Raw genomic sequence first — 12,852 nt, forward strand, 5'->3', positions numbered from 1 at the left:
AGGTGCTCCAGCTTCCTCCCACAGTCCAAAGACATGCAGGTTAATTGGTGACTCTAAATTGTCCGTAGGTGTGAATGGTTGTCTGTCTCTATGTGTCAGCCCTGTGATAGTCTGGCGACCTGTCCAGGGTGTACCCTGCCTCTCACCCAATAGCCCAGCCCTCCTGTGACCCAAAAAAGATAAGCAGTTACAGAAAATGAAATTTTTATTTCCAGAAGTTTGAGTTTCTCCTAACAGTAGTCTGTGTCCAAGATGAGGAAAGGGTCGCTTTACATCTTTGAACTGGCGCAAAGGTTTATTCCTCTAAACCAGGGGTGTCAAACTCATTTTATCTCCTACACATACATGTGTAAAGAGAATACAGTAAGGATTTATAGAGTTTAAACATTGTGCAGGAGAGGTTGGAAGCCAAAAATAGCTTATGAAAGTACCTCGATTATAGAAAACAGGTGTCGCACTCTGGCTCCAAACGCTTTTTTTTTAGTTTTGATGACGTTTCGACCTTTGGGCCTTCTTCAAGATCAACAAAGAAGGTCCAAAGGCCGAAATGTCTTCAAGATAAGACACACTTATGGAGCCAGAGTGTGCGACACTTGTTTTCTACAATCAAGTCAACTGCCAGTGATCAGCACCTCATTATAATTCTTGGAGTGTGTTATTTTTATATTTTGAATTATGAAGGCACCTCCCCTGTTTAAATAACAATCATGCATTAAAGAAAAATATAAAAACAGCGATTGCATAACTGGTCAAAGTTTCAAGGCAGACGACCTCTGCCTGAGGATCTGAAACTACGTAAAGGTTCATAAGGGACGATCAGGTCTGAAATGTAATCTGGAGCCATGAAGAGCATGAAAAGTAATCAATAAGATTTCAAACTCAATCCTGAAACAAACAGGGAGTCAACGTAAAGAAGCTGAAACTGTTCAACTTCAACAACCTGGAACCTGACACCTTGGCCTTCATGGGTGCATCAATGATCCTGTTTAGACCTGGTGTTAATATTGGGTTTTGAGTGATCTGATCACAAGTGGACAGGGCTAAATACACGTCTAAACTGACAGCCCCCTGAGAAGATGGAGGAAGCCCATGAGCGAAAGAAGACCAAATACCTTACGCTTTCAGAGGCCTGTAGAGAGGGTGGGTGGTTGGAGGGCCTGCTGTGAGCCAGTTGAGGCGGGCTGCATGGGTTTCCCAGGGCCATCTGTCTCAGCCTCAAGGTGGCTGTGGATCAAGAGGGCAGATCCATGGTGTAGCGTGCTGCTTGGACACATGGCGGCGACTGATAACACCCGGCTGGGTCGCCCAAGTGAGGGTGTCTGATGACCTGAGACCTGCAACACCCTATGACCCTGGGTTCATCACTGATGATGGGTCCAGGTGTTTCAAATAACTCTTTTTGATTTTATTTTATCATCAGTTATTTATTTAAATATTTATTTTGAATTAATTGTGTACCTGCTTCATCATTTTTCTTTTATTTTATTTATTTATTTTTTATTTTATTTTATTTTTTTTATTTATTTATCATTACTTTGTTGGATAAAATTTGGCTACAAGAAAGTGCTGTGTTCAGGCGCCCTGTGTAAACCATAGACTGTAAGTATAATGCACGTACCCACCGTGACGTCACCCATTGGTTTGTGGCATAGGTGTGAGCACGTGCCAGCATCTGAAGTTCACAGCTGAACGTGCTGTATTAGTGGGCGGGGCTTCAGCCCGGCAGAGGCTCGAAGTTCAATCGAAACACCTGCCGAAGACCTGAGAGGAGGAAGAGGAGCAAGTAAACTGGACAGCAGCTCCACTGAAAGATGAGGATACCTCTGACAGCCTCGTTATTATTAACCCTGGGGTTAATACATCCCGTACATATGTCGGTAAGTTGTTCTTTTAAACCTGTAAGACACTTTTTTAACAACAGACGTTACGTCAGTCTCGTGCTCACCTTTCTCACTTCCTGAAGTTAGTCTGTGGTTATCACTGTACCAAGGTGTTTGTTTCACGAGCTTATTGTTTTCTAAGGGTTCAGTTGAATTAAAATAGTTACATTTTTGATTAAATTAATTTTAATTTAATGTTCTATGTACACGTTACTGAAATTTATTTTATACTAGTCGAATTTGTTTGTTTATTCATGTCAATTTTATTCCAATAATGTCATTTTAACACCTATTAAAAACGTGTTGGTGTCACAGGGATTATTTCCGTCCTTAAACTCAGTTCCAGATAAAATAGGTCGCTGTACGCAGAGAATTTGAGATATTATTAATAATAGTAACCAAAGTCAGTGTTTGAGCAGAGAACATCACACTTCCCATTTTGTGGATTTTACACCTCTTACCATATGACATATGGGGCTTAGTGGGAATTATCTATATTTACAGGGCAGAAAATGAATTGAATACAGATATTTTCACCATTAAATGTCTTTCATTACAGCCCTGCTGGCTCTGGTGATGGTATTTGAAGTAGAAATGACAAAGTATAAATATATAAATTCAGAATTGTTCTTAGATTAAAGTATATCAATGACAGTAGTTCCAGTTGGATGTACTTGAAGTATCAAAAGTAGAAGTACTCATCTGGCAGAAAGTCCCTGTTATTACTTTATTTATTATTGTGTGTGTCATTGTGTTATTACTGATGCAGCATTTGAATTTACTATCAAATTATGTAACAAATTGTATAGAAGTTCATCTATAAAAGTGCACCATAATTTTAAATTTATCACATTGTGTGTAAAATTATAATCCACAAATTAACCAGTAACTACAGCTGTCAAATGATCGCAGAGTAAAAAGTACAGTATTTCCAATGGTGGGAAAAGTACTTAAGTTACTTAACGAAAAGTAGCACTACCATGTAAAAATACTCTATCACAATTTAAAAATGTCCTGCATTCAAAATTGTTCTTAGACTAAATTATACCAGTGAAAATATTACAAGTTCAGTGTACTTAAAGTATCAAAAGTAGAAGTACTCATCAACTAGAATCTCCCTGTTCTTACTTTATTTATTATTGTGTCATTGTATTATTACTGATGCATTTATGTATGAGCAGCATTTGACTTTATTATCCATTATATCCATATTATAAATTAAAAGGCAGTTGCATAGTTTAATCTATTACAGTGCATCATATCTATCATATTGCGTGTACAATTACAGTCCACAAAGTAACAGGTAACTACAGCTGTCAAATAATCATAGAGTAGACAGTACAGTATTTCCAATGGACAAGTAAAAGTCCTGCATTTCACATGGTAAGAAAAAGAACAGAAGTATTATTGGGAAAATGCACAAAAGTAAAAGTATTTACTGTGCATGAAAGTTGCCTCCGTTGATGTTAAACTGCCATGCAATAAATCCCATTTGACAGAGTACCTTAAAAATAAATGGGCGATTTCAAGGTAGGAATGGTAAAGTTATTGCAGCTTTCAATGGAAGTGCACTAATTCATATATGTGGAGAACACACACTACAGGAGAGGCTCCCAAGTGCTGGAGATTGTGCAGGAGCCAGGATGCAAAACACTGACAGAGTGCCCTGTAATGAGGAAGTTACTGTCAAACTGGACCACGTCACACCCTGTTTGGAATTGACAAATAATTATTGTTTTTATTTTTAATTCTCTTTTTACTGGGGCAAAGGACTTGCTTCTTATCAGACACTTTTCTGTCTCATTTACACTTTTTGTTTATATCAAAACAAAAACAAATTATCAACCACAATAGTAAAATAAAGGGTACTGTACTATACTATACTTTAATCCCTTACATCCACATGGGCATATCCTCGCTTATTTGTTCTTCTGTGTCACATGTTCCACTGTCTATACCTCTTCCACCATTTTAGATCAAAAAGCAAAGAAAGAAACGGAAACAAAGGAAAAAAGGCAACAAAAAAATACTAAAATAAGTAAAAATGAGCTAATAAAACTGAATCAATACATACAAAATAAATAAATAAAATAAATAAAAATGAAAATGTATCTCTGTCCTTTTCCTACTCCCCTCACGCTCAACACTTGCAAACAAGTTATAGAATATTTCAAACATCTCTGGCAATGAACCAAGGTATTCTTCAGTTTACACAGTCTCTCAAAAGAAGTCCGACCTGCTTGGCGACATGTACTCAGTCCGGTTTTCTCAAAATCTATCCCTAAATATAATATCTCAAATGCAAATGGAAATTTTACCCTCAGTATTTTTTCCATACTTTTCTTTAGCTCAAACCAGTACAGGCTAATGGAGGGGCAGCCCCAAAACATGAAAGGAAATGACAGATTAATAGATCCCTTAAAGGATGCCTGGTCTGCTAAGCAACTTAAAAATAATGTACTGGAATGTCTCCCAGTTTGATAATGTATACATTATGTTATACATCCCTTCTTCACAATGTAAAATAGTTGAAGAAAACTTTACAGGGTACACACCGTTTAAAAAAGGATAATGAGGAAAGCTGGTCTCAAGTCATGCTGTGTAAACTGCTGTAAACATACAATGTTCTTTGTACCTGCAAGTATATATATACTGTATCTTTTTTTTTTAATTGGTTGTCCACTTGCAATCAGCCCTTTATACCAACAAAAATTGTCATGCAATGTATTGTATTATTGCGTGAATAATACAGGTGCTTTCGGGTGTTTTCACACTTGGTCCTTTTCAGCCCTCTAAACAGACTCAGAGCGGTGACTCAGCATTTTCTGTGCATATGTGAACACTGCAAGAGAACTCAGGCTGCTGAAGTTCGGTTCGCTTCAAGTCCACAGTGCAGTTCACTTAACCTGTGCGTTGTGAACACGAAGCGCTCCAGATTCGGTTTGCTCTTTGCCGTTGTATTTAGCCCTCTAAATCACATGCTACTGCACTGGGACACTTGAAAAATCCAACAAAACCATGTCAGCGTGTAACGCTTGCAAGGACGCAGGACGAGGAGTAGTTTGGTCCACGGAAGATGCTGCACGTCCCCAGATGTGGACTGTAGAATACATCAAACAGTGACAGTCTACAGCACAGACACGCTAAGGGTTTCCTCCAGTTTTAAGTTCATCTGAAAGCAAGGGGCTTCGTAACCACACTGCAGTGCCACGTCAAAGTAAAAACAATAAACTATGTCAATATATGTTCTATAGGCTATAGTGTGAACAGGAAGAGGACTGAGGCTCCATCAGAGCCGAAGTTGACCAGAATGAGAGTCTTCTTTCTAAAGAACTGACAATGTGACCACAAAAAGCCCCTTTTCTGTTGGTCCACTTTTTGGTGCACTTTAAGAGGACTGAGTTCAGTTTGTTTAAAAAGGACTATATGTGAAAACATCCTTGGTATGCAAAGGATGGGAGCAACAAACCAATTAGAGGCATTTCTCAAAAAAAGTAGCATATTTGGTGACGTGTACAAAAGTTATGCTCTGTGTGTCAAATTACTCAACACTTTGTTTGACACCTGTTAAATCTACTTTGTCTTCGTCCCTTGAGATCAACGTCGAGTCAAACACCAGGTTTACCACATCCCTTTAAGCATTAGTGCTGCCTGGTGAGTGTTTCCAGCAGTAAACAGGAAGCACCTCAGGGGCATTTTATCTCCTGTCAGGGTTTTCACAGCATGACTCTTGAAATTGTTTTATGCTCACAGAGCCTTAAGGCTTGAGTCATTAGCAGTAAAAACATTTCTGTTCCTCCACCACTCTCCGCCCAATCTCAGTATCACTTAATCACCCCCTGTAGGTTTTAAAGCTGTAAAACATTTATAGTTGTTTTTTCATTAAGGATAGCACGTATACGCCTGTTGGTTTCAATGGATGCAGGCTATTTAGACCCCATCAATGAGTTTAGCTTGTGAATATCCAGTCGAGTTGGTTAGGAAAATATTATTTCAATGGATTGTTTGCTTGAATGGAAATGTTTGTAAGAGCTTCTTAACGTCATGTTGAGCTGCTGTATTCACTGGAGCTGTTAGGGAAGAAACAAACATAAAGGTTCAGCATTCTTTTACTGCTTCGCCAAAAGGGTGGAGTGACTTTACTGTTTATTCCAAGCTATATTCTCTAGTCATTACACTTTATTGGTGATCACAATTGTGGGTTTGTCAGCCAGTGTCTTGTCTTACTTCACTGGGACTTTGTATCTGAGACGTGATTCATGTCCTGCAGAGGAAGGTACCTTTACAGGCTCCCTTCACCTCTTGACTGTTCTTATATGTCTGACAATAAGACAGGAAACAGTATTGTGCTGTTTTTCATCAGTGGTCTGCATCTTTTAAATATCCTTGTCTTTTTCTCTCCATGAAATTAGCTTCATTCCCCTCCTGAGGACTTGGAGGGATCAGGATATGACCTGGAGGGCTCTGGCTCCGGTTCAGGGGACTGGTCGGAACAAGGTAAGGCAGAGTACCGGAGGTGTGGCCTTTAGTCAGACTTGACTCACCAAATTTCCTTTAGATTTGACCTGACAAAATAAAAAAGACTTGCAACTCAGCTTGGACTTTAACACCAAGGACTCATGACTTCAGTTGCACAGGAGCCAAGCCCAAAGATAAAAAAAACCCATGTTATTTAAAAGGTGTGCCAAGAATCAATTTATTTCCTGTCACTTCCTCAATCAGCTGACGTTATTACTGTTCATTCCCAGGAAGTTGACACATATTATAATTCCCCAGATGTGCTTTGTATGAACCAATCCAACCACATTAAATTAAGTTGCAGGAGAGAACTGTGATGAACTAGAGTTGCGTTACTAAATGACAGTTTGAAAAATGATAGATGATGAAGTTCTTGATTAAAAGCTAAACTGTGGTCAACAAAAACAATTTGCGGTATGCACAAGGTGTGGGTTGAACTTTACAAACAGAGACAGACTCAACAGTTTCCATCTTCATTTGACTTTTAAAGTGGCACAGGGAACAGTAAGTCAAGGGTAATACTAACATAGTGAGCTTATACTTTGCTAATGTTATTACTCCGGTGTTAAAACGGCTTTCCAGTTGGTAAAGAGTGCTTTGCGACTTGTTGGAGACTGGAAACTCAAAGTTTAGGACTTGGGACTTGAGTGCAAAAACTTGACAGTTACTTGTGACTTGCAAAACAATAACCTGGGGTCTCATATATAATTTATCTTACACTAGAAAACATGCCCACATCACACCTAGCCTGGCTTCCCTACACTGGTTACCTGTTGCTCTTAGAATTGATTTTTAGATTTGATTGCTAACTTACAGCCCTGAGAGACCTTGCTCCAAGTTATATAACATCTTTTATTGCCCCATGTTCGTTCTCACACCCTGAGGTCATCAGATGCATCTTTTCTTGTTGTTCTGAGGTCTAGATTAATTCACAAAGATGATGGAAACTTCCTTGCAGTGACGGACTCAGGATGTTTGAAGGACCGGGGTGAAAAGGAAAAAAGGGCACCTACTGCATGACATGGGGACAAGAGGGCAGCCAAAAGGGCACATCCGCTCGTTTTCATCCAATAGGGCACATTGTCTTGTTTTGATCAGTCAAGAGGGCAGCCAAAAGGGCACATCCTCTCATTTTTGTTAATCAAGAGGGCAGCCAAAAGGGCACATCTGCTCGTTTTCATGATTCAAGAGGGCAGCTGATAGGGCACATCCTCTCATTTTCGCCACTCAAGAGAACACTTAAGCGCGGCGTTTTCAACTGAGGCAGCTACTTTACTTTGTCTTTTATTCTGTCTTGTAAAGTACTTTGTAACTGTGTTTTGAAAGGTGCTATATAACTGAAGTTTTTAGTATCATTATTATTATTGTTATTAACATTGTGTACGCACAAAACGAGGCCTGAGAGAGGCTTATGCCAATTCCAACGCAAACGTTGTGATGTATGAAAACAAACTTGATGGGAGAAACTTTGACCCATGCACACAAACATTTTGGAGATGGTGAGGTGGAAGCCTGATTGTAGAAACTGTCGAATATTTTTTGATGTGCACTATTTTTGAATTTTGTTCATACGTACATTTTAGTATGGATCCCACACATTGTTTTATAAATGAGACTCCAGGTCACGTCTCTGCTTAGTACCACACACACTATAAAATGCTGTTGTTCATGTCATTTTTATTTGTTATAATTTAAGAGGAGAATTTAAAAAAAAAAAAACTATGTGATCGTACAACTAAGAAGAGTCTGTATATTTCAGTTCAAATCAATTTTAAAAAATATATACCAAAAAGATATTTTTGGCAGATATATACAGTACAGGCCAAAAGTTTGGACACACCTTCTCATTCAATGCGTTTTCTTTATTTTCATGACTATTTACATTGTAGATTCTCACTGAAGGCATCAAAACTATGAATGAACACATGTGGAGTTATGTACTTAACAAAAAAAGGTGAAATAACTGAAAACATGTTTTATATTCTAGTTTCTTCAAAATAGCCACCCTTTGCTCTGATTACTGCTTTGCACACTCTTGGCATTCTCTCCATGAGCTTCAAGAGGTAGTCACCTGAAATGGTTTCCACTTCACAGGTGTGCCTTATCAGGGTTAATTAGTGGAATTTCTTGCTTTATCAATGGGGTTGGGACCATCAGTTGTGTTGTGCAGAAGTCAGGTTAATACACAGCCGACAGCCCTATTGGACAACTGTTAAAATTCATATTATGGCAAGAACCAATCAGCTAACTAAAGAAAAACAAGTGGCCATCATTACTTTAAGAAATGAAGGTCAGTCAGTCCGGAAAATTGCAAAAACTTTAAATGTGTCCCCAAGTGGAGTCGCAAAAACCATCAAGCGCTACAACGAAACTGGCACACATGAGGACCGACCCAGGAAAGGAAGACCAAGAGTCACCTCTGCTTCTGAGGATAAGTTCATCTGAGTCACCAGCCTCAGAAATGGCAAGTTAACAGCAGCTCAGATCAGAGACCAGATGAATGCCACACAGAGTTCTAGCAGCAGACCCATCTCTAGAACAACTGTTAAGAGGAGACTGCGCGAATCAGGCCTTCATGGTCAAATAGCTGCTAGGAAACCACTGCTAAGGAGAGGCAACAAGCAGAAGAGATTTGTTTGGGCCAAGAAACACAAGGAATGGACATTAGACCAGTGGAAATCTGTGCTTTGGTCTGATGAGTCCAAATTTGAGATCTTTGATTCCAACCACCGTGTCTTTGTGAGACGCAGAAAAGGTGAACGGATGGATTCCACATGCCTGGTTCCCACTGTGAAGCATGGAGGAGGAGGTGTGATGGTGTGGGGGTGTTTTGCTGGTGACACTGTTGGGGATTTATTCAAAATTGAAGGCACACTGAACCAGCATGGCTACCACAGCATCCTGCAGCGACATGCCATCCCATCCGGTTTGCGTTTAGTTGGACGATCATTTATTTTTCAACAGGACAATGACCCCAAACACACCTCCAGGCTGTGTAAGGGCTATTTGACCAAGAAGGAGAGTGATGGAGTGCTGCGGCAGATGACCTGGCCTCCACAGTCACCGGACCTGAACCCAATCGAGATGGTTTGGGGTGAGCTGGACCGCAGAGTGAAGGCAAAGCGGCCAACAAGTGCTAAACACCTCTGGGAACTCCTTCAAGACTGTTGGAAAACCATTTCAGGTGACTACCTCTTGAAGCTCATGGAGAGAATGCCAAGAGTGTGCAAAGCAGTAATCAGAGCAAAGGGTGGCTATTTTGAAGAAATTAGAATATAAAACATGTTTTCAGTTATTTCACCTTTTTTTGTTAAGTACATAACTCCACATGTGTTCATTCATAGTTTTGATGCCTTCAGTGAGAATCTACAATGTAAATAGTCATGAAAATAAAGAAAACGCATTGAATGAGAAGGTGTGTCCAAACTTTTTTGTTTGTCTGTACTGTAGATGAGGGAAGGTTGTGTTAGGGGAGTACATATTTATTTTGTAACACATGGTGGTACTGGGATTGTAAATAAACTGGGTTTATTACTTATTTATTTAATTGGGTGGTAAATAGACTGGGGATAGATGTATATTATTAGTAAATACATTTGGGAATTTGTTGAAATTATATATGAGTTAAAAGAGGAAACATAAGAAAGGGGTAGAGACATATAAGTTTAACTTCTGCCAACTCCTTTTTGGACAGTGCTATCTTTGTCTTGTTTGTTTTTTAGTATGGTTTTTGTTTTTTTGGTTCGCAATATAATCATTCATTCATTCATAACATAAACAATATATTTTTATGCTCTCTGTGTCTCCAGGTGAAGCAAAAACCATAAAGGATCAAACCTGCAGCAAAGACGTCAGAATTTCTGCAGTAAAAGCAGGAGGTGGAAACAAGAACACTCTCCGTGTACGTTGTTCTCATTAGTCTCACTGTTTCTTCATCTTATAATGTGGTAATGGCAGAGCAGGAAATAAAGTTGTGCAACTGTTTCTACTTTTGTCTTCAGCATTCTTCTGCCCAGAACTTTGACAACACACTCAGAGACAGCGGATCATTTATTGTTTTTGAAAACAGCAAGAGTTTCATGGACAACAAAGAAATCTTTGCCGGTACTTTGCAGTTTGATGCACTGATTTTAACAGAGTGATACACTGTATGTTTGTGTTCTAACTCAGTCATCTGTGTTTACAGCTGTTATTGCAGGAGGTGTAATAGGGGTGGCACTTGCTGTTGCACTGGCAGCACTATTAATCTACACGTGGCAGAAGAAAGATAATGGAGGATATGTTCTGGGCAAGCAGAGGGCTTCACACGAAGATTATCACAGATCCAACAGGGAAGGAGTTGTTGTTTAATTATGCACCAATGTTTGTGTTGTAAGGCAGTGGTTCCCAACTGGTGGGTTGCGGTCCAAAAGTGGGTCGCGGGTCCATTCTGAATACACCTCAAGTGACTCATGAACACACTTTATATTGAAGTACAGTGAATTTCTGGCACAGAGCTTTTATTTCAAAGCGCCATTTCCTGCTGTAGAGTGAGTGACTAAGGGAGAGCTACATGACAAGAGACAGCAAACTAGCTCGATGACACACAACACAAGTATGACACTGGATATATTTAACTGTGTGGACGTTTAACTAATGACTAAGGTGAAATCTGGACCAGTTGGGAACCACTGTTCTAAGGTGATGCTGCCAGGCCGTTGTAGAAATTACACTTACGCTGGATTTATACTTGTGCGTCAGCTCTATGCAGAGCCTATGCCGTAGCGTTTACACTTGCGCGGTGGCGTTTGTGTCACCCTGTAGTTACACCTCCAAAACACGTTGGCGGCAATTTGTGTACTTCACTATAACTCGCAGGATTCACAGACTAAGCACATTTCTGGACACATTTTCCCCACAAATACAACATGCTAATGTTTTTAGCACAAGCCTATGGCATTTTGCATTGTATAAATTATCTTAGTGTCTAGCGACTTTTCCTCTACTCATATGAAGCCAGGGACAACAGCAACATTTAACAAAGGTAACGTTACAAAATTTGGCTCCATTACAACTCACAAGGTGCAGCGACAAAACAACTGTCTTATACTAAACATGTTTTCCAAACAAATACAACATGCTAACGTTATTAGCACAAGCCTATGGCATTTTACATTGTATAAATTAGCCTAGCCACTAACAGAGATTTCCTCAGCTCATATGAAGCCAGCATAAATCACACACTACATTTAAAATGCCATTTTTGTGGAGGCTTTATTGTCTTCACAATTTATTGTTTCTTATCTGAAATTAAATTAAACAAAAGCTTTGTTTCCACTGAGGGAAATGGTTTCAGCTTACAAAAATAGACAGGAGGTCTGTGTTGCCGCGAAATGTAGTTACATTTCTGGGCAGGCTACGGCACAGGCTACGGCGCAGGTACGGCGTCAATTTGATGCACAAGTATAAATCCCACTTTATTCTCGTGCCTAATTCAAATGTCTGCAGTTGCTCATAATTTATTTATTCACTGTTTATAAAGATTTGAGATTGTTGAGCATTGTCGTTCACAGGGCTGTAGAAGGTAACACTGAGGTCACATCCTCTGCATTTTAATAGATATATATTTTTGTACTGTTTAATTTTTTGTGGAAATCAGGTGTAGTCTGCCAAGATAGTGATCAGTGACTAAATGACTTTTATTTTAAAATGTATGTCTGGCTTCAGCAGGTGTATATAATTTTATTTGACATGATTGAAAGAAGATGGTAACAGATGTAATATGTGATAAATTATTGATGGTGTACACTTTGCTGTGTTAATGTTTTAAAGTGGCAGCTGTCTTTACTTTTGTGCATATATGTAGCATCTAAATGAAAAAAAAGACCTAGAGTCACTTTACAAGAGCTGTTTTACACAAAAAATTCTTGATAGCCGTTTTTCATGGAAGACACTTGACATGTCACAGTAAGAAAAGCACAGGTGTAAATAATGAGTAACGAAGGCTGAATTTCATCCAGCTGCTTCAGTTTCAGGGTCCTGGTGTTTTCACACTGTCGTGGCTCACTTGGACACTTGAAAAGGGAGATTCATTGTCAATGTCAAACATGTGCTTTTCCTACTATGACAAGTCAAAATGTCTGCTGTGAACATCTGTCCTTTGTTACACCCAGGTGTAACAGGGCATTTCAATGCTGCATTGAAAATACATGACCCCAGTGTTTCTAAAATCCTGTATTAAATAAAAATGACAATGATTACGTTATGCTGATAGGCTGCTATCATGTGACACGCATTATCTCGTCTAGATTTGTGCCATTAAATGACAATTACTATTTTTGTATTCCGTAATTGTTAATAAATAAGCTTTATAACATGTTAATCCTGTCTTTTTCATGTTTTATGAGCATATGTGGAGGGTATATACAGTATATATGGTCAGTTTAAACACAAGTATGACAACGAGAAGATATTA

General features: G+C 39.1%; 1 protein-coding gene across 1 annotated transcript; it reads left to right on the forward strand.

The window, feature by feature from the left end:
- The first annotated feature begins 1,706 nt into the window (after positions 1-1,706).
- LOC117270647 (syndecan-3-like) lies at positions 1,707-12,754 on the forward strand. The gene is made up of 5 exons (XM_033648372.2): positions 1,707-1,877; positions 6,293-6,377; positions 10,208-10,299; positions 10,400-10,502; positions 10,585-12,754. Exons 1-5 carry the CDS (start codon positions 1,812-1,814, stop codon positions 10,746-10,748), a joined length of 510 nt encoding a protein of 169 aa, XP_033504263.1. The 5' UTR covers positions 1,707-1,811; the 3' UTR covers positions 10,749-12,754.
- The last annotated feature ends 98 nt before the right edge of the window (positions 12,755-12,852 follow it).

Source organism: Epinephelus lanceolatus, chromosome 13, assembly GCF_041903045.1.
Source record: "Epinephelus lanceolatus isolate andai-2023 chromosome 13, ASM4190304v1, whole genome shotgun sequence".
NCBI lineage: Eukaryota > Metazoa > Chordata > Actinopteri > Perciformes > Serranidae > Epinephelus > Epinephelus lanceolatus.